The sequence below is a fragment of the Chionomys nivalis genome, chromosome 7, assembly GCF_950005125.1.
Source record: "Chionomys nivalis chromosome 7, mChiNiv1.1, whole genome shotgun sequence".
NCBI lineage: Eukaryota > Metazoa > Chordata > Mammalia > Rodentia > Cricetidae > Chionomys > Chionomys nivalis.
The window spans coordinates 100986489-101007248 of record NC_080092.1 but is presented as its reverse complement, the minus strand read 5'-3'; the positions used below and the strand labels follow the sequence as shown (position 1 = coordinate 101007248).

At 51.5% G+C, this 20760-nt stretch overlaps 1 protein-coding gene across 1 annotated transcript; it reads left to right on the top strand.

Moving 5' to 3' along the window:
* Positions 1-5411: 5411 nt before the first annotated feature.
* P4hb (prolyl 4-hydroxylase subunit beta) lies at positions 5412-19416 on the top strand. The gene is made up of 11 exons (XM_057776863.1): positions 5412-5692; positions 6607-6813; positions 8704-8837; positions 8965-9102; positions 15891-15995; positions 16081-16206; positions 16416-16616; positions 16988-17108; positions 17209-17390; positions 17520-17606; positions 18497-19416. The coding sequence occupies exons 1-11, from the start codon at positions 5542-5544 to the stop codon at positions 18572-18574; spliced, it is 1530 nt and encodes a 509-aa protein (XP_057632846.1). The 5' UTR covers positions 5412-5541; the 3' UTR covers positions 18575-19416.
* The last annotated feature ends 1344 nt before the right edge of the window (positions 19417-20760 follow it).

Below are 20760 nucleotides of genomic sequence, written 5' to 3'. Positions count from 1 at the left end.
TTCCCTTCCTCAGGCCCTGGCTTCTAGAATGGAATGGAACACTGGGTTGCCCAGCCCACTTGTCTCTGCCCCAGCTGAGCTAGGTTGTTCGGTGTGGGCATGATTGGGCTGTCTGTCCTTTAGCCCCACCACTCCCTGGCCAGGTCATCCATCACTGTCAGTCACTGTCTAACCATGATGCCTTAACATGTGGAACGTGTACTGGGGGCCGTCGCTAACTCTTAACTCCCCTGTCTGCATGAGCATGTTGGTCTCCCCTGTCCTTGCCTTGTCTGCCATCCCCATCCTGGTGACCCACCCACGGAGGCCTGGGGTGCTGCTGTTGCTTCCTGCAGGCCTGGCCAGCTCTTCCCCCTCCCCGTGGCCAGGGTTTGGGGTGGCTCCAGTAGCTAGGGGAGGGTCAATTGCCAAAACTCAATGCCTCCAGCCCCATCTAGGAGGCAGGATAGGGTGCCTCATTCCTCTGCCTTCTCTGTCCTTAGAGGCAGCACTTGAAGCCCCGTCCCAACAGAGAGCCCCTGAGGGACAAAGCCAGGCGAGCCTTACTTGTCTCACCTGGGCCCTAGGGCCTGAACCTCGTGCCTGGCCTGTCAGTATTTATTGCCTCCATCTGGGCCAGCTGGCCTGATGCCTCTGCCCTGGCTCTTGGTGCCACCATCCCTGGGCAGGCCCTCCCTGGACCCAGCCAAGACAAACGTGGGACCAAGTGCACACAGTTGGGAGCTGTCTCCTGTGCCTCCCCTTCCCCTCCCCAGTCCCCCGTGTGGAGTCTGCCAGGCCTAGGCCTCAACAGGCAGAGGAGCCTGTCCCTGCTTCTCTTCTGACTGGGAAATAAACACCCCTGAAGGAGTCTGGGGTGGTGTGGTCTATACTCCTTGTGGGGCTTGGAGGGAATGACAAGACTCCCATGGTGGGTGGAGTTCTCTGGCTAGGGGCGGCCTGCTGCTCACTGCCCTGTTGTGTCTTTGCTACTGGCTTCCTGTAGAGAAGTGAATATAAAAGAAACCCCCGAACCATGGTGACCTGACTCTTTAATCTAGATCCTCCTGGGAGTTGGCCCTGGGCAGAGGGATCACTTGGGTCAGCACGCCCTAGCAGGAGCTTGTCCTCAGGATGGAGTCTTGCAGGCCACGCCTGGATGTCTTCACTTGGGTTCTCTTACACAGATGTCAATAGAATAGGGACTCCGCTAGAAGATCTAGAACCTTAAGAGACTGATCTGGGTCCGCACAACTTGTGTGGCTGGAACAGGAAGTCGGTACCCCAGAAGCCTCACTCCACATTCCAGTATGGTGCTCTCTAGAGTACCTACAAGGCTAGGGACAGGACCATTGCCCCTGTGGAAGCTTGTAGAGGAACCCTGAGAAGCGGCTGGGCCTTAACCAGGCGGCATTAGCTGCTGCATAACCCCGCAGTCACCACAGGGAGGCAGGATTACATATCTGATCACAATGAAAGACATAACCTCAAAGTCCCGCCCTGCCCTTACAGGGATGTGTGCTCAATGAACAGAAAACACCAAGCAGGAGTCACACCAGAAACTTAATTTTGACCTGGTGCCAGTTTTGGAAGCCACCCTCTGGTTAAGTTCAGTAAAGTGGTTTTACTATCCATGCAGCTAGCAGTGGTCAGCTGCTTCCCTGGAGCCTCCCAGGCTTGCTTTTGGGGTCCACCACTGTTGACCAGTGGAGTAAAACTGCTGGGCCGGTCAGGAGATGCCTTTTATAAGTCAGGGGCCATGTCAGTCATCCCAACCAGGTCCATGGGAATCCACAGAATAGCAGAGCCACTAACCTGATAGTATTAGCCCCTCGTGGTAAGCAGCCAAATTGTTGACCCAAGCCTCTCCCAGAAATGTTCCTGGCACCAGCAGTCAGACAGACCTAAGCAGGGTGAGGCTCTTTCCCCAAGCCCTGCGGCTTGACGAAGCCAGGACCGGCCAGTCAACTCTTAAATCTTTAATCTGTCAGCAATTGTTTATTGAGGAGGGGCTTATGAAGTTCACATCGGATCAAGAAACTTAATCTTACAACTCCAGGTTCATCCTAGCCTGGTAGGTGTGTGAACTCAGACCCTGAGTGCCAAGTGTGCAAGCACACTGCCAACAACTAGGACTTTGCCCTGGCTCCTCCCTGAGCAGGTTAACTTACGATGTCCTAATAAAGTGCATGACGTGTTCCTTAGGTCCCAAGTCTAACCAGATCTCACCCCAGCCTGCTCCTGTGGTGTGTTCCAAACCCCAGGAGCCAGATGCAGGGGCCTCCCCATCCACTTACCTCTATCCATGGCTCCAGGAATTCCCAGGTTTCTAGCTTCTCAGGCACCTCCAGATGGGCCTCCCTCCCCAAGGAAGGTCATGGTTGTAGGTAGTACCAGTCACTGAGCAGTCAGCTTCCATGGTGTACGTAAGTAATCAGCTATTTTGATTTACAAGAACCTTCTCCATGCCCAGCACCATCCTGTATCAAGGCTACTCTACCGTGGGCTATGTATACCACGTCCTGCTTCCCGCTTCCCACTGGGCTGTCACCAGCTCTCAGCTCATGCTCCAGTACAGATGTTGTGACCAGTGGCACCAACCTGCTGTTTACCCCACTGGACATCTGACAAGCCTACCACCTGAAAAAATAGCAGTAATACTCAAAACCGACCAATAACTCAACCCTTAGCTCTGAGTGAGACTCTTTCCTGAAGGATATCCTGATGCAGTTCCAAAAGTGGCCAGAGAAATGGGCTCCAGCTAGTGTGGGTCTTGCATGACCTGGACTCAAGGTCCAAACTACCACTTCTGCAGTGGGAGCTGTTCTTAGAAGTTATCAGCTTGGCCCTCAAGGCTATAGCCCATAGATGTTCAGATGATCCAACCTGCATTCTTGGCTTGGGACATAATACCTCTATGTTATTTGACTACTCAACAAACCCAGAGGGTCCAAGAATTTCAGGCCTCCCTCTGGCTTCTCAAGAACTCACACTGCTGTGCTTGTTTGGGTCTGTGTAGAAGACCAATACAGAAAGTAGACATTCATCAGTCTAAGACACTGTGAGCACACGGGGAGGGGGATGCTTTAGGGCTGGCCCCTCTTTCACACAATGTCAGTACCCCTACCTGCCCTGTTATCCAGACAGGGCAGTTGCCTACACTGAGAGCCTTGTCCATCCTGTGCCGGCCCTAACAGCCCAGAGATAAGCTGAGATCTGATCCTATCTACTTCAGCCTGTCTTGTATGCACCTGGAATGCTCCCGGGATGGTCCACTTCTTTTTTGTATTCTACTCTGTGTCCTGGAGGCAAGTTATCTTTAAACCACCACACTCAAAGCCCTACTCTGTTTATCTCTCCGTAGACAAAACACCCCCCCCACACTTGTCCTTCAGTTCCTGGTACTCACCAGGGGTAGCTGAATGTACCGGTAAGCCCAGTGATTTAGGAGGCAGAGGCACCTAAATTGCTAAAAGTTCAGGGCCACACTGGTCTACACAGTTTCGAGACAATAGGGCTACAGAGAGAGAGAGGAGAGAGGGGGAGGGGGGGGGGAGAGAGAGAGAGAGAGAGAGAGAGAGAGAGAGAGAGAGAGAGAGAGAGAGGAAAAAAAGGGAGAGAGGGAGGAAGAAACTTAAAAATAAAACAGAAGAATTTATCCATCTGTCTCTCCCATTCTGGGATTACAAGGGAACACTACCATACCAGCTGACTTTCTCTTCTCTGTCTTGGCTCCAAATTACGGTTTGTAAAACAGATCAAAGCAACCACAAAACTACTGGAGATGGTGCAGCAGACCTGAAACAATTTCTATCACACCCAAAAGCAGGAGAGTGAACAGGTACTCCAGTTAGACAGAGAAAGGGAGAAACACCTAGCCCAGCTGCTGCGGGACTGGGCACATCTGCTCATAAGCCCTCCTGGGCCTGTAGTCACCCTTTGCACACACGAAGGTTCCCAGTGGGCACAACCAGTATCTGACTCTCACCCTCCCTACCCTGGATGTGGTTGGGGCACAAGGGGCTTGGTCTTCAAGATAGAAAACTCTAAGTAGAGTTCCATGTAGGAAAGGTAACACATGCCTTTAGTGTCTCAAAAGAAACTATGAAAATACAGACGCGTACTTAGGTTTCCACGTTTCTAAGAGCAGTATATTATGAGTCAATGTGTAGAGACAACATGGGAGTGCTTCCTTGTCTAGTGACCCTTAGCTATCAGGACTGTTTCTGTAGTAGGAAGTGCAGAAAGGGGAGGCTGCCAGAAGGGAGCAAACAGAGCATGGGGGTGGGGGCGTGCAAGTCGGGTGACAGGCATCGTGGATCAGTAAGGAAGAGTGGGCTGAACATTGACAGGGATTGCTCACAGCTGTCACCAAGCACTCAGCCGGCTGGGGCAGGGCTTGAACTACCGCTTCAAGTTCGAGGCCATTGAGTTCCAAGCAAATCAGGTCTAGAGTGGCTCAAACCTAAAAGAAGACAGTGATGAATCTAGGATGAATCGAGATAAAACGTGAGTCTCGTCTGTAACCCAAAAGGTTGGTTCGCAGAAGTCAAAGTTTCCATTATTTAACCCAACACACACAAATGCCACTTCAACATGTGGTCCATCTCAAGTCTGAGGAGGAACTGCTTTCTCCACTTCCCAATCGGGCTTCCACGAAGTCTGGGGAGCGCCCAGGACGATGGTGGCGCACGCCTTTGGTCCCAGCACTCAGGAGGCAGGGGGATCTCTTGTGAGTTCGAGGGTAGCCTGGTCTACAAAGCGAGTTCCAGGTCAGCCAGGGCTACACTGAAAAACCCTGTCTCGAAAAAAAAAAAACAAAAACAAAATAAAGAGCCCGGCAACGTGCACGCAGCCTGTGGGGACACCGAGCTGGAACCACGACGCCCACGAGCGGACCCCGGAGCCTAGACGCGGGCAGGGGCTGCACGGGCCGCACGCGCACAGGAAGTTGCATCACCCGGCTTCCGGGCGGGGCCGCGGAGGCGGGGCCGGTACGGAAACGCGGTCCAGTCAGAATGCAACACGAGGGGCTTCGGAGGCGCAGGCGTAGCTCCGCCCAGGAGCCCGGGGCTCCGCCCCACTGCCACGTTCTACGGAGAAACGCGCAGGGTGCGCGCATCTCTCGGCCAATCAGGAGCCACAGGGCCGGGCCGTGGAAAGGCTGCGGCCGCCCCAGACGTCTGGAAGGCGTGGGAAAAAGTCGCCAGTCAGAAGTCCAGAAAGAGAAAGTTCGCCTCTGCCAGCCAATCAGAGGCGGGGGAGCGCAGTGCGTGTGCGCGCCCGCGCGCGCACTCGGGCCAATCCCGGGCGAGAACGGGCAGGCCTCCGGGTCTCCTCGGACCGTGCGGCGGGGAGGGCGGGCCCCTCGGCTCCTCGGCCAATCAGACGGCGCGGCCGGGCGCAGGCGCGCGGCGGCCGACGCGCGCGGCGAGGGGGAGGTGTGGGCGCGTCCCCGGCCCAGGATTTATAAAGGCGAGGTCTGGACCTACGCGCGCTCTCGTCGCTTTGGCTGTCCCGGCGGCGCCAACCTAACCGCCCCGCCTGCTGCCGACGTCCGACATGCTGAGCCGTTCTCTGCTGTGCCTGGCCCTGGCCTGGGTGGCCAGGGTGGGCGCCGACGCCCCGGAGGAGGAGGACAACGTCCTGGTGCTGAAGAAGAGCAACTTCGCAGAGGCGCTGGCGGCGCACAACTACCTGCTGGTGGAGTTCTGTGAGTGAGCCGCGGGCCCGGGCGGGCAGGGCCCCTGGTCCACGGACCGCAGCTCAGGGCCGCATTCGGCGGCACCCGGCGCTGCCCGGTGCGGTGGCCCGTAGTTCCCGGCTTGTCCCGGGGAGCACAGGCTGGCGGGTCCCGGACTGGACCTCGCTGGGAGCACCTACTGTCAGCTTCTCTGCTTCCAAGCCTTCCAGAGAGCATCCTTCCCACCCACAGTGGAAATCGTTGTGTTCAGGGCTCTTGGAAGGTGGCTGAGTGGCTTAGGATCAGGAAGGTGTCTGTGCCCCACGTCTGCATGGCCCGATCCGTCTGTTAGCTGGGAAGAACAGGATGGGCTGTGTGAGCAGTAGCAATGCCGATAGAACAGGTCCAGCCCTGTTTACTATGCCCACCCTCCGTGTAGCTTGCCCTCGCCTCCTCACTGGGAAGTAGGCCAGATCCTAAGCCTTACTTCTCTTTACAAGTGTGTGAACTCCAGCACAGCTGCCAGGCTGCTTTGACAGATTGTCACGTTCCCACACTAGAAAGAGCAGATTCTGATAGGCATCTGGGCTCGTTCTTGCTAGGGATAGTGCTGGGCCAGCAACCTTTTAACCTTCCCTGCATTCTTAATGGGAAATCCGAGGGATACATTGACCCTGATTGCTGGAGACAATGGGAAGTTACAAGTCAGGATTATTTTGCCATGTTGGTGGTCACAGGGCAAAGTAGGGGTTGGAGTTGTCACTCATGGCCTCTGTCCTGATATTGCCCAAGAGCACCAGCTATCAGCTCAGTCTCGTGTCTGCGTTAAGAGGGGTTATCTTGGTCTGCTGATAAGGTTTTTATGAAAGGGAGGTACAAAGTAGAAAGGGGAGCAATAGACCTGGGTCAAGGACCGCCTTCCAGTGTCCTGCTTTCCTTCTCAGATGCCCCATGGTGTGGCCACTGCAAAGCCCTGGCCCCTGAGTATGCCAAAGCTGCCGCGAAACTGAAGGCGGAAGGTTCCGAGATTCGACTAGCCAAGGTGGATGCCACGGAAGAGTCTGACCTGGCTCAGCAGTATGGCGTCCGTGGCTACCCTACAATCAAGTTCTTCAAGAATGGAGACACAGCCTCCCCTAAGGAATACACAGGTATGACCCTAGCGCTGCCCTCCAATGACTCCGTAGGCTTGGGGAGCTAGCCAGAAGTGTGTCTTAGTGGTTGGGAACCTTTGCAGAGGCTTAGGGGGACCCTATTGGCAGCTGGGTTCCATATCAACTCTGGCATCTGAGGGCCATGGGAAGAAAGTTCCCTTTTTGGAGTACCTGACAGGAAGAGTGTCACATCTGTGATGACCCCAGAGTGGCATGTTGGCTGAGGCTTATCTTAGGATTGACCAATGAGGGAAGGGAGGCGAGTGCCTCTCTGAATGCACGGGGCTTTGGGCTATTGGTCCTCACAGAAAATAGTGCTTCCAGATAGTGTAGGCGTGGCACTCCGGCTGCTTCGTAGGCATCGCTCACAGTGTGTGTCGGTACCTGGCCGAGCATTCGCTGCACTCCAGGCGTGGGTGACAGCCTGCAGATCTAAGCTTCCAGTTGTTGTTTTCATAGCGCTGGGCCTTCACGTAGGCAAGTCATTAGTTACTGCCCGCAAAAGACGGCTTGGGTCTCCAAAGCCAGTTTCCTGGAATAGCTGCTCAAGCCACGTGCTGGGCGGCGTGAAAGCAGCTTACCCTGTGCTGTAAAATCCTTTGAGCAGCCTTGTGCTGGTCAGTGTCAGCCACTCTGGTCACTTCCCTCGGCTGTCTGTGGTCTCTACTTTTTACGTGAGTTCACTATCGGGGTAGAAAATTCGTGGTCCAGAACTTTGTTTGCTCATGCCTGTGGCTGGCACCTGGGAGGCAGAGGCAGGACTGTCTCGCAGGTTTGAGTCCAGTCTAGTTTGGTGCCAAGCCATCCAGATCTGCAGAGTAAGACCCCACCTGAAAAATATGCAGCTCAGTTGGGAGAGTTCTTGCGTAGTGTGTATGAAGACCTGGATACAGTCCCCACCCCTGAATAAACTGGGCATGGTGACGTTTTATTGTGTGTGCGTGCACAGGCTCCAGAAACGCTATTTATTGTATCTTGTGCATTCTGTGTCAGAAGAGGGTGTTGGATTCCTGGAACTGGAGTTACAGGCAGTTGTGGGTCACCCATTATGGGTACTGACAACCATACGCAGGTCCTCTTGAAGAGCAGCAGCAAGTGTTCTTTTTTGTTTTTGTTTTTTGAGACACGGTTTCTTGGTTTAGCGCTGGCTGTCCTGGAACACAGAGATCTGGGATTCCAAGTGCTGGGTTTAAAGGCGTGAGCCACTACACCTGGCTTCACCAAGTGTTCTTAACAATCGAGTCATCTCTCCAGCCCCCACAATCAAAAATTTAAAGAAAAAAAATTTTTGTTTTTAGCCAGGTAGTAGTGGAACACCCAGAGTCATGGTAGATCCAATGTGCAGACCGGCCTTAATTAGTCCAAGTGACCAATACAGGAGGAGGGCGTCACCTGTCAGCCTCTACCTCAAGGAAGAAGCAGACCTCACCGTGTCTGCTTTGAGTAGCATTCAAGCATTCCATATCTTTCCAGTTCTTACCCATCTGAGAATTGGGTAGGGCCACCAGGTGTTGGGGTCAAGTTGAGCCTGTTTTAGGGGTGGCAGAGCTAGCACTGGGGTTGACTAACCACATCTCCAGGGCGTAACCTGGTGTGGAGCGGAAACTGAGCGGAAGGAACTCTTCAGGAAGTTTGGAAAATGCAAGCAGACTGGGAAGAAGCAGCTAGTGGGCAAGCCCTGCTTTCCAGATGTGTGCACTCCTTTCTTGACAGGCACCGCAGTAGCTTCTGGAATTCAGAGGCTGCGGCCAGTGTTCTGTAGGAGAGCGTCTTGCTCTAGGAATGGGCTGGCCTGTCTTGAGCCTACTGGGTACAGCTCAGAAGAGATGACCCGGTAGGGTGGGCGATACCCTGTCTCACAAGAACTTGTGTTTGTTTGGGGCGCAGCTGGCAGGGAAGCTGACGACATTGTGAACTGGCTGAAGAAGCGAACAGGCCCTGCTGCCACAACCCTGTCTGACACTGCGGCTGCAGAATCCTTGGTGGACTCTAGCGAGGTGGCCGTCATCGGTTTCTTCAAGGTAGAGCTTGCAGAGGGACCTTACAGAGGGAGGGTCCCTGCGCTCGGGCGGGTACTCCACTGCTGCTCCTCAGGAGTGTTGCTCAGGGTTGGGTGTGTGGTCACCTCTGCTTCCCTTCCTCTTCCAGGACGTAGAGTCAGACTCTGCCAAGCAGTTCTTGCTGGCAGCTGAGGCTGTGGATGACATACCTTTCGGAATCACGTCCAACAGTGGTGTGTTCTCCAAGTACCAACTGGGCAAGGATGGAGTGGTCCTCTTTAAGAAGGTGAGTGACCTTGGGCAGCTGTGCCCGGGCAGTTCAGGTGTCGGTCTGCAGGGGGTGGTGTTGCCTGCTTATGTTGGGAAGGACCAAGCTGGCTGATGGGATGGATAGCTATCAAGGGTCTCTGCTGCTTCTTTTTGGAGTTAGACTGTGGCAGCCACTTCATACTGTGGCCTCTGGACCAGCTTCCTGTGACAGCCAACACACTAGGCCTCCTGAACAATATAAGGGGGTGATTATGGCAAGATGTGACCAAGGTGACTGTTGAAACCATTCACTCCCCCTCCCTCCCTCTCTCCCTCCTTCCATCCCTCCCTCCCTCTCTTTTCCTGTCTTCCCTCTTTAAGATAGGGTCTTACCTGTAGCGCTGGCTGACCTGAAACTCGTATAGCCAGGGTGGTCTGTAACTCATGGCAACTCTCCTGACTCCATCTCTCAAGTGCTGAAACTATAGATCTGGTCAGAGCCAGGTACCTGACCTGAAAAATCTGTTTTGTTTGTTTTTCGACACAGTTTCTCTGTGTAACAACTCTGGCTGTTCTGGCACTCACATTGTAGACCAGGCTGGCCTCAAGCAGATCTGCCTCCTTTGTGCTGCCTCCCAAGTGCTGGGATTAAAGGCCTGCACTGCCCAGCTTAAAGATCATTTTTAAAAACTTAAAATGTATTTATTTATTTAATTATTTTTTTGGTTTTTTGAGACAGGGTTTCTCTGTGGCTTTGGAGCCTGTCCTGGAACTAGCTCTTGTAGACCAGGCTGGTCTCGAACTCACAGAGATCTGCCTGCCTCTGCCTCCCGAGTGCTGGGATTAAAGGCGTAAAATTTATTTTTATGTGCATTTGCCAGTATGTATGTCTGAGGGTGTTGGATCCATCCACTGGGACTGGAGCTTTAGACAAGTGTGAACTATGTGGGAGCTGGGAATTGAACTCAGGTCCTCTGGAAGAGCAGCCAGTGCTCTTAACCACTGAGCCATCTCTCTAGCCCTAAAGATCATTGTTAAGTTCCCAGTCTAGTGACATTAATTATATCCATGGTACCGAGGAACCTATTGTCAGAACTTTTTCCTCAGCCTAGACAAGAGCTCTGGAGCCTTAGCTATGGATCCATGACCCCTGTATCCTGGCCCCACCCCTGGCAGGCCTCCCACTTGAACACCTTCGGATTCCAGTCCTGTTGTCAGATTTCTGTAGACACCAAGTGTCGTTACCATGTCTTCCTGTTACAGGGACGCCGCAGACTGATCTTTGTCTTACCTGAGAGTCGGGGTGCTGTCTGGGCACCCATACTTTTGCAGCCTAGCTGTACCAAGAATGGGGGTGGTGAGAAGCTCATGTCACCCGGGTAGGAGGTGTACAGGGGAGAGAAAGTTATGAGAGGAAATATCTAGGGAGCGGGGAGACAGGAGCTGATCCTCGTGGACTGGAGAATAAAACCCTGTGGGAGGAATGGCACAGAGGGGAAAAAATACTCTGGGGGTCTGGAGAGATGACTCAGCAGTTGAGAGCACTGGCTGCTGTTCCAGAGGAGTCCAGGTCAATGGTCAATTCCCAGCACCTACGTGACAGCTCATTGACTGTCCGTGACTCCAGTTCCAGGGGGTCTGACACCCTCACACTCATGCATATAAAATAAAATCAGACTTTTTTAAAAAAAATTTTTTTTTTTTTATTTATTTATTATGTATACAATATTCTGTCTGTGTGTATGCCTGCATGCCAGAAGAGGGCACCAGACCTCATTACAGATGGTTGTGAGCCACCATGTGGTTGCTGGGAATTGAACTCAGGACCTTTGGAAGAGCAGGCAATGCTCTTAACCTCTGAGCCATCACTCCAGCCCCTTAAAAAATTTTTTTGAAGGGAAAAAAAAAAAGAATGATAGCCTGTTCAGGAAAGATGAGCATAGATGAGAGGGTCCTCTTGGTTTGGAACCATGTTGCTGTGTTTCCTGTCTCTGAAAGGGTTTCACCAGTTTGCAGGTGAAGGCATTTGAAGGTAAAGAACAGATGAGAGCTGGACATTGAGACAGCCACGAACTCACATCCCTCAGCTTATCAATCAGTGTTTTTGTCAGCTTCTTCTCTAGCCCTTCGTGGAGACCGTCACCTGGCTGCTACCCTTGCCCACTAGAAGACTTAGGGAGAGAAGAGCTGCTCAATTCCTGGTTGTCTTGGTAGATTTGCCCAGGAGATTTTAATTAAGTGCCTGATTCGAGAAGTGAGAAAGTGCTGCGTGAAGCCTTTTTTTTTTTTATAGATATATATTTATTTATTCATTATGTATACAATATTCTGTCTTTGTGTATGCCTGAAGGCCAGAAGAGGGCACCAGACCTCATTACAGATGGCTGTGAGTCATCATGTGGTTGCTGGGAATTGAACTCAGGACCTTTGGCAGAGTAGGCAATGCTCTTAACCGCTGAGCCATCTCTCCAGTCCCCGTGAAGTCTTGATAGAACAAAAGCTCTTTCAGATATTTTAAAATTTCATCCAAAGCCCACCTTTAATGGCACACACCTTTAATTCCAGCACTCTGGAGGCAGAGGTAGGCGGATCTCTGAGTTTGAGGCCAACCTGGTCTACAGAATGAGTTTCATAGCAGCCAGGGCTGTTACACAGATTTTTTTTTTTTTAAAGATTTATTTATTATGTATGCAGTGCCTGCATGTATGTCTGCACACCAGAAGAGGGCACCAAATCTTATAGATGGTTGTGAGCCACCATGTGGTTGCTGGGAATTGAACTCAGGACCTCTGGAAGAACAGCCAGTGCTTTTAACCTCTGAGCCATCTCTCCAGCCCTTGATTCCCCTACACACACACGCGCAGGGTGTCCTGTATCCCAGACTTGTTTTGAACTGTGTAGTTGAGGCTGCCCTTGAGTTCCTGATCTTTAGCGTGTTCCAACACACTCAGTGATTTGGTTTTGTTTTAGGTTTTTTTGTTTGCTTGCTTGTTTTGAGTTAATAGACTTACTCTGTTGCCAAGGCTGGCTTCCTACTGTTCTACTGGATTTTCCTGTCTGCCCCAGGCAACTGTCTGAGACAGACTAGTAGGGGCAGATAGTTCCCAGTGAGGCTAGGCCAACCAGCTACATCTAGATGAGGCCAGCTACTGCTTACTTTCTGTCTTGCTTTGAAGACGTGCAGCCTAGACTGAAGAGAGCCCTGGGACCAGGGAAGGCTGCCAGAGCCATCGGTGTATAGTGTTTGTCATGACCTGGTGGGGCTGCTGTTTACAGCAGAGACGGTGCTGTAGTGGTATTGAAGGGAGCTATTTTACCATAGTCGACTGAAGAAATTGTGTGACCTCACTGCCAAGAAGATAGCAGCCCAGCCCAGGTAGTCAGTTTTTCTTGCAACCCTCAGTGGGAGGTGGTGGAGTGAATGGTTCTGTTGCAGGAGAAGCCTTGTTGGTAATGGTGACTCTCCATCATACCTGGAGAGTCTGCTGGAGCCTTAGCCAGCTCAGTGTCCCCTCCATTGCGGCTGGTGTGGGGACAGCATGGACACCTGTACCCTGTAGGCTCCGGTGGAGAGTAAAGACTAGTGTGCTCACCTGGTTTTCTCAGTCCTGCCTATAACCTGTGGTTGTGTGGGAAGAGCACGTCTGGGCTCCTTCCCCAGCCCCGACTACCTGCTCCTCATTTATCTTCTTGGTTTTTTTTTGGGTTTTTCATTATGTGGGTATTTACATGTCAGCTGTACGGGTGTGTGCATACAAGTACAGAAGAGAAGGCTCTGGGTCCCTTAGAACTGGAGTTACAGGCAGCTGTGAACTGACGGATGTGGGTCCTGGAGTGTCGCAATGCTCCTGAAAGAGTAGTGTGTGCTCATAACCACTGAGCCGTCTCTCCAGCCCCCACCTCCTCTTGAAGTTACTTTGAGGATGTAGAGTAGAAGGTGGCCAGTAAGAAAAGATGGGTAGTCAGCCCACCACATCCTTGGATCCAACTGTCTTGGCTCAGAGTGTTGGAATAAGCTGGACATGGTGGCACAGTCTGTAATCCCAGCACTCAGCATGCTGGGGCAGGAGGATCACAAGTTTGAGGTCAGCCTGGAGCACAGGATAAACCCTGTCTCAAGAAACAAACAAAAAAACAAATCCAAAAAAACTGGTAGGGTTTTTGTTGTTGTTTATTTTTGTTATTTTTTTGAGACAGGGTTTCTCTGTGTAGCACTGGCTGTCCTGGAACTCACTCTGTAGTCCAGGCTGGCCTTGAACTCACAGAGATCCGCCTGCCTCTGCTAACCTAGTGCTGGGATTAAAGGCCTATGCCACCACAACCATCTGTAGGACTTTAATCCCACCACTGGAGTTGAGACCAGCCTAGTCTTTGTAAGAGGTTCCAGGTCAGCCAAGGCTACAAATTATACAAAGAGTTATAACTGTATCTAACATGAATAGGCTTTTTTTTCCCCTTTGTCATTGCCTAAACAATACAGTGTAACAATTAACCATAGAGTATTTACATTGTTAAGAATTACATCATCAAGCCGGGCGATGGTGGCGCACGCCTTTAATCCTAGCACTCGGGAGGCAGAGGCAGGTGGATCTCTGTGAGTTCGAGACCAGCCTGGTCTACAGAGCTAGTTCCAGGACAGGCTCCAAAGCCACAGAGAGACCCTGTCTCGAAAAACCAGAAAAAAATAAATAAATAAAAAAAAATAAAGAATTACATCATCAGTCAGGCAATGGTGGCACCAGTAGTTAATCCCAACACTTAGGAGGCAGAGGTAGGCGGATCTCTGATCTCTTGAGCTTGGGGCCACTCTGGTTTACAGAGTGAGTTCCAGGGCAGCCAGAGCTACACAAAGAAACCCTGCCTTTTAAAAAAAAAAGAATGTGTCGTCTGCCAGGCTTTAGTCCTAGTACTCCAGAGGCAGAGGCATGCTGAATCTCTGAGCTTGAGGCAAGCCTGGTGATCATAGTAAATTTAAGTTCTAGAACAGCCAGGCTGTCCAAAACACTGTCTCAGACAAACCAAAAGTCATCTAGAGAGGATGTAGACAGATCACAGGTGCTGTGATCTTTTCCATAAGGGACTTGGCATGTGGATTTTGGATGGGAGGAGTTGAGGAACACCGTGTGCCCACACAGATACTAAAGGGTGGGTGGGTGTGACTTATTCCCAGAACCTCACATCAGAGGTCTCAGAGCAGTGATGGACTCATGGGATTTTCACTTGAAAAGTTTTAAGAAAGCTTTTTCGTCACGGAACTTGTTTCTTGTCCACTCCGTATGTGAAGCTGTGGCTTGGATGGTCTAAGCTGTCTTGTCCCGAAGCTATGGAGGTGGATCGCTGTCTCTGCTTTGTGACCTCAGAATGCCTTAATCTGGTGGTGCTGATGGTTAAGGATCCCAAGAGCTTGTATGTGTGGATTCCATTTGTTATTCGTATTATGTTAGAGCAAGGTGTCCCACACCTGTAGTCCAACACTCTGGAGGCTAAGGCTTGAGAATTGGTGAGGGTGCTAGGCCAGGTGGTGCTATGTGAAGAGACTCTCCAAACAAGAGATAGGTAGACCTAAGGTGTTACTGGGAATGAAGGCGTGGATTGGGTTTTTCTTTTTACAGTAGAGCTTGTGATGTGTGGCTGTCTATCTCCTGCAGAGGCTGGGCTGGGAAATCATCTGACTGAAGCTTTAGAGAACAGGGGCAGCACAGGGAGACACCTGTCTCACATCAATCACAATGGCTATCAATATGTTCATTGTGTTATCAGGTATAGCATTCATGCGAAACTTTAATTTCCATGTCGGGTCAGTTCAGAGACTAAGTGATGTTTGTGTTCACCAGCTCTTCCCATATCTGGTGTGTATATCCTATATTGGAAGGTAGCTGAGTTCTTTCTGTTTCTTCAGTCTGTTCTGGACACATCCTCCAAGCCCCTTACCCTTTGCTGCAGACTAGGGACACCAGTAAGTGTGGCTGAGGTGGGAGGATTGGGAGCTTGGGCTGCAGAGCCTCTCGAGAGCAGCTGTGAGTCACTGTGGGCGCGGAGATGGCTCAGCACACAGATGTTTCCTCCAAAGCCTGATGACCCAGGTCTGATCCTCCAGTACCTGCCTACGTGGTGGACGGACAGACTGACACCGCCAGCTGCCCTCTGACTTTCAACTTGTGTGTATGCACCACCCCTCAAAAAATGCATTTTTCTTTTATTTTTATTTTATTTTTTTTAGATTTACTCATTTAACGTGTATGGATTATTTGCTTACATTTATGTTTATCCGCCACCATGTATGTGCCTGGTGCTTTGGAGGCCAGAAGAGGGCAGTGATCCCTGGAATTGGAGTTAGAGTCAGTTGTGAGCTACCATGGCAATTCTAGGAACTGAACTCGGCTCCTCTGGAACAACAGCCAGTGCTGTTATCCATGGAGTCATCTCTCCAGCCAGCATTTGTCTTTCTGCAAAGTAGCTTTGTCTAGTAGATGTCCTAGAAGGTCTGGTTTCCTCTGTCACCGGTGTGGTCCCCACTCCCGCTCATCCCTAGGAGGATCGTGTTTTGTGAGCCACTGTTTCTGAAACAGAAGTGCTTGTTTTCTCAGCTCTGTGTTCTGTGGAGATGCTGTCTCTGTAGTGATGCCTGCTGAGGCGGCAATTAACTCATGCCTGTGCCGTTCAGTCAAAGCAGCAGAAGGACCATGAGCAACCAGGCATGGTTTGTGGGCTTGTCGCTGGTTCCGGTGGTGACTGTGTCCAGTTTAGGCCATGGGGTACAGTTATTGTCTGTCCTTTGAGGCTGGCTGACCACAGCAAAGCTCACAGCCCCTTTTCTGTCCGTAGTTTGATGAAGGCCGCAACAACTTTGAGGGTGAGATCACCAAGGAGAAGCTGCTAGACTTCATTAAGCACAATCAGCTGCCTTTGGTCATCGAGTTCACTGAACAGGTGAGGCCTCTCTGGAGGAACCCCTGGGAGAATGGCCTGAGAACAGCTCGTGGCTCAAACCTAGTAATTGTTGCTTGTCCCACAGACAGCCCCAAAGATTTTTGGAGGTGAAATCAAGACCCACATTCTGCTGTTCCTGCCCAAGAGTGTGTCTGACTACGACGGCAAGCTGGGCAACTTCAAGAAGGCAGCTGAGGGCTTCAAGGGCAAGGTGAGTCACCTCAGGACGTGGGCTGCTTTTCCAGATGCTAAGAGGCCCGCCTAGTCTCCTGCAGTGAGACTAGGGTCTGCATTATGCGGGTCCACTGGCCCAGCCCTGTTACCCTGGTGAGGCAGCCCCAGACTCACAGTGTACAAAGCCAGTTCAGGGGTGTGAGCATGTGTCCAGGTTCCGTCTGAATATGCCTTTTCTCCCCCAAGATCCTGTTTATCTTCATCGACAGTGACCACACTGACAACCAGCGCATCCTTGAGTTCTTTGGCCTGAAGAAGGAGGAGTGTCCCGCTGTGCGGCTTATTACCCTGGAAGAAGAGATGACCAAGTACAAACCAGAGTCGGATGAGCTGACAGCTGAGAAGATCACAGAATTTTGCCACCGCTTCCTGGAGGGCAAGATCAAGGTGTGGAGTTGAGCATGGGCTGTGGTGACCTTGCAGGATAGCCTCTGCCCCTGGGATCTAGTGTCTTGTGCTTCCTGCAGTACTGCCTTCAAAGTCTGAAGACATTAGCGTACATTCCTAGAGCCTGTGATGGTCATGTGCCCTAGGGAACCACAGATAAATCCCTCCTTGTGTGCTAGCCTAGCCACGTGAGCTTCAAGCACCAGGACACATCTGTATTCCAGTTGGTCTACCTGGAGACTCAGCCTTTTCTCACCAGATTGCCGGCAGCATTGGCGCTGATGGTTTCTGGGGAACAGCATGGGTCTCAGCTATCCAGGGTTGGGGACTGGGGCAGAGCTGTGCCTGACTGTACTCTCTCTCCCCTCTAGCCTCACCTGATGAGCCAGGAACTGCCTGAAGACTGGGACAAACAGCCAGTCAAAGTGCTTGTTGGGAAGAACTTTGAAGAAGTTGCTTTTGATGAGAAGAAGAATGTCTTTGTCGAATTCTGTAAGTGAGGGCTCTGGGGGACTTACAGATTAGAGAACACACTGTGAACACTGGTGGGTGGCTCTGTCCACCATGGCCCTTCAGCACTGCTCTCTTTCAGATGCTCCTTGGTGTGGTCACTGCAAGCAACTAGCCCCCATTTGGGATAAACTGGGAGAGACCTACAAGGACCATGAGAATATCGTCATTGCTAAGATGGACTCAACAGCCAATGAGGTGGAAGCCGTCAAAGTGCACAGCTTTCCCACCCTCAAGTTCTTCCCAGCCAGTGCAGACAGAACGGTACGCTTCCCACCAGGGCTCAGTTGGGCCGCTGGGCAGGCAGGTCCTCAGAAGCTCCTGCCGTTGTGCATGGAGGGGAAGCTGCTGTCTGGGGTGGGCCCAGTACTACCCTCTTCTCATTTCCTACAGGTCATTGATTATAACGGTGAGCGGACACTAGACGGTTTCAAGAAATTCCTGGAGAGTGGTGGCCAGGACGGTGCAGGAGACGACGATGTGAGTGTGGTCAGCTCTGGGTCCTTGTGGGAGGTGCCAGGCACAGCTGTGTGTATCCTGGGTCCAGGGACTTAGACTTTGTCTTTGGTGTAAAGGAAATGCTCCATTTGCACCACTTAGACAGCATTTAAGTAGAGGGGGTTGGTTTTGGTGTTCTGTTTGTTTTCTCTGTGTTGCCCTGACTGCCCTGGAACTTGCTCTGTAGACCAGGCTGGCCTTGAACTCACACAGAGATCTGCCTGTCTTTGCCTCCTCTGTGCTAGAATTAAAGTGTGTACCACCACAACTAAGCCAAAGTAGAGATTTTAAAGGTTCCTTTCAAAACAGTTCCACAGGGTTCTCAGTCCCACTTCCGTGGACTTGAACTGGCTAGGTCTGTGTTTGCTCTATGGGTACTACACACTTGTTAGTTCCTGTGGGGATTCTCTGGCCCTAGGCTGGTTCACAGGAGCTCTATACTTTCCAGATCAGTTTATGGCCAGCAGCCTTGATGTTGCTAATTTGGGGGAAGCAGAGGGCATGTCAGGATTTGGTAGGGTGGAACTTGAGGCGTGAGCGTGTGTCCTTGAGGGGCTGGTGCAGCAGGAAGCGGTGTACAAAGGAGCTGTAGAGTAGAAGACAACACAGAGCCTGGGGAAGTGGCCAGCAGGCAGTGCTTGGCCTTGTGCTGGAGCTGTTGTCCCGCAGGTCTGCGACTTTGCAGGTTCCGAGAGCCATGCCTGGTTGGAGGTTATGGCGGCTTAGCTGGGCTTCCTGGCTCTGGAAGCCGAGCTGTGTCTTGCCTTATGCTGAAGCCTCGTGCATCCCAATACTCAGTCCCTCACTACTGGAGACGGGGGGCCGTCCACTGCAGCGTTGGTGCTCTAACTGGGATTTCTTCCTCCATCCAGGACGTGGACCTAGAAGAGGCTTTGGAGCCCGACATGGAGGAGGACGACGATCAGAAAGCCGTGAAGGACGAGCTGTAGTGGAGGAGCAGACGGACGCCTGAGCCCAGACCTCGGGGGCCGTGCTCCCCGCAGCCCACATCTCCGGAGCCTGAGCCTCACCTAAGGAGGGAGTGCCATCAGAACCCAGGGAGTCTTTCTGAAGCCACACCCATCCAACACACGTGCACCTAAACCTGTCTCTTTTGCTTTTAAATTTTGAAAGGGATCTCTCTCCAGGCCAGCCCATCTTAAAGAGCTATCTTTTGGTGTGTTTTTGTTTGTTTGTTTGTTTGTTTGTTTTGATTTTTTTTTAAATTGTGATGTATTTTTTTTTATATGTGGATTTTTGTCCCAAGTGCTCACTAAAATATTTGGGGATCTCACACTGGTAATACCCTTCCTGTTAGAGAGGTTTATGCTGCCGCTTCAAATGCCATCTTTCACCTGTTCCACCGTGGAAGGCCTCCCTGAGACTCCTGCCCTCTGTGGGAGCGATGGACCTGGGTGGACACAGTCACTCTCTGCCTACCTTGCACTAGTGTTGCCGTGGCAGCATGGCTTTTGTAGATTTCAGTTAACCATGGGCCCTCGCGTGTGGAGAGATGGTGTGGCTGGCTGCTGGGCCCAGGCCAGGCCTGGACGGCTGTCACTCTTCAAGTCTGGACTACCAGCCCGCCGGCTGTGGGCACATCACTCTGGCTGCTGGATTTACTTCCAGCACGGCTGTGGCCTGTGTGAGGCAGAACTGGGACCCTTGATTCCCAGACTGGGAGTCAGCCAAGGACTCTGGGACTGAATCAAACGCCCATTCTTGAGGCATTTCTACCATAATATTGGAATTGAACACATTGGCTAAATAAAGTTGAAATTTTACTACCCATTGTCACCTTTGCTTACTGTCTCCGAGCCAAGGGAACTGAGCTGAAATTATCCCAGGAGGGATAGTGAGCTTGTTGGGGTCCCTTGGTCAAGAGGACACCACTACCCCCACTGAAAGGCAGAAATGATGGATAACTGCTCACCACACAGGCTATTTGACTCGAGTGCTTCCCCTCTTTGTCTAAGATCGGTACAGTGGCCCCATCACACCCCTGGATGTAGGCATTATGGACAGGTGATGCTATTGATGGGTGCTGGGTCACTGTAGGACCTACTCCCTCAAGTTATCCTCTGCCGTGCATCATGCATGCCTGCATGCACATACATCATACACAATAACTTCTCTGTGTGTAGCCCTGGCAGTCTTGGAACTCGCTTTGTAGACCAGGCTGGCCTCAGATTCACAGAGATCTGCCTGCTTCTGCCTCCCGAGTGCTGGGGAATGCTGGGATTAAAGGCATGCCCCACCACAGCCCAGCCACAATAACTTTAAACTCCGGATTGAAGCAGGTGTGCAGAGACTGGGCATGCAGCTCTCCAAGTAAAGAAAAGTCTGGTAATCTGGGTGGAAGGGCACACCTATCCTTGTGCTCGGAAGGCAGAGGCAGGCAGATCTCGAGTTTGAGGCCAGCCTGGTCTACAGAGTGAGTTGGCAGAAACGTCTACACAGAGAAATTCTCTCTCAAAAAAAAAAAAAAAAAGCAATTAAAGAGACATTTCTGGGACTGGATGCAGCTCAGTTGGTAGGGTTCTTGCCTAACATGCATCAGTCTTTAGGTTTGAGGTTTGATCCACAGTGTGTCTGCTGTCCTGGCTTGGGATGTGGGGGCAGTAAGATCAGAAGTTCAAGGTTATTATTGTCTATATCCTGAAGTGTTGGGGACCCCTGACCTACATGAAAGCCTATGGTTTTACCAGGATGGTGGAGCATGTTTGTAATCTCAGTGTTTAGGAAGTGTAGGCAGGAAAAACAGGAATTCCAGGCCATCCTTGTCTACAAATTCACAGATTATGATACCTGATGCCCTCTTCTGGCCTCTCAGGGTACCCTCCCCACATAAATTAAAATGTTTCAAAAGTAAAAGCAAGAGCTAGCAAGACAGCTCAGTGCGCAAAGTTACCTACCTCCAAGCCTATCTCAAGACATTTCTGCTGGACATGGTAGTGTGTGTGTGTGTTGCAAATGCACATGTCTGTTACATATCTGTATACAGCGTGCATGCAGTGCTCACAGACACTCACATGGGTAACTGGGAAACACCTTCAGGTTCTCTGCAGCAGCAGCAATGCTCTTAACTGTTGAGTTCTCGCCAGCTTTTGATGCACTTTGAGTACCAGTGCTGGTA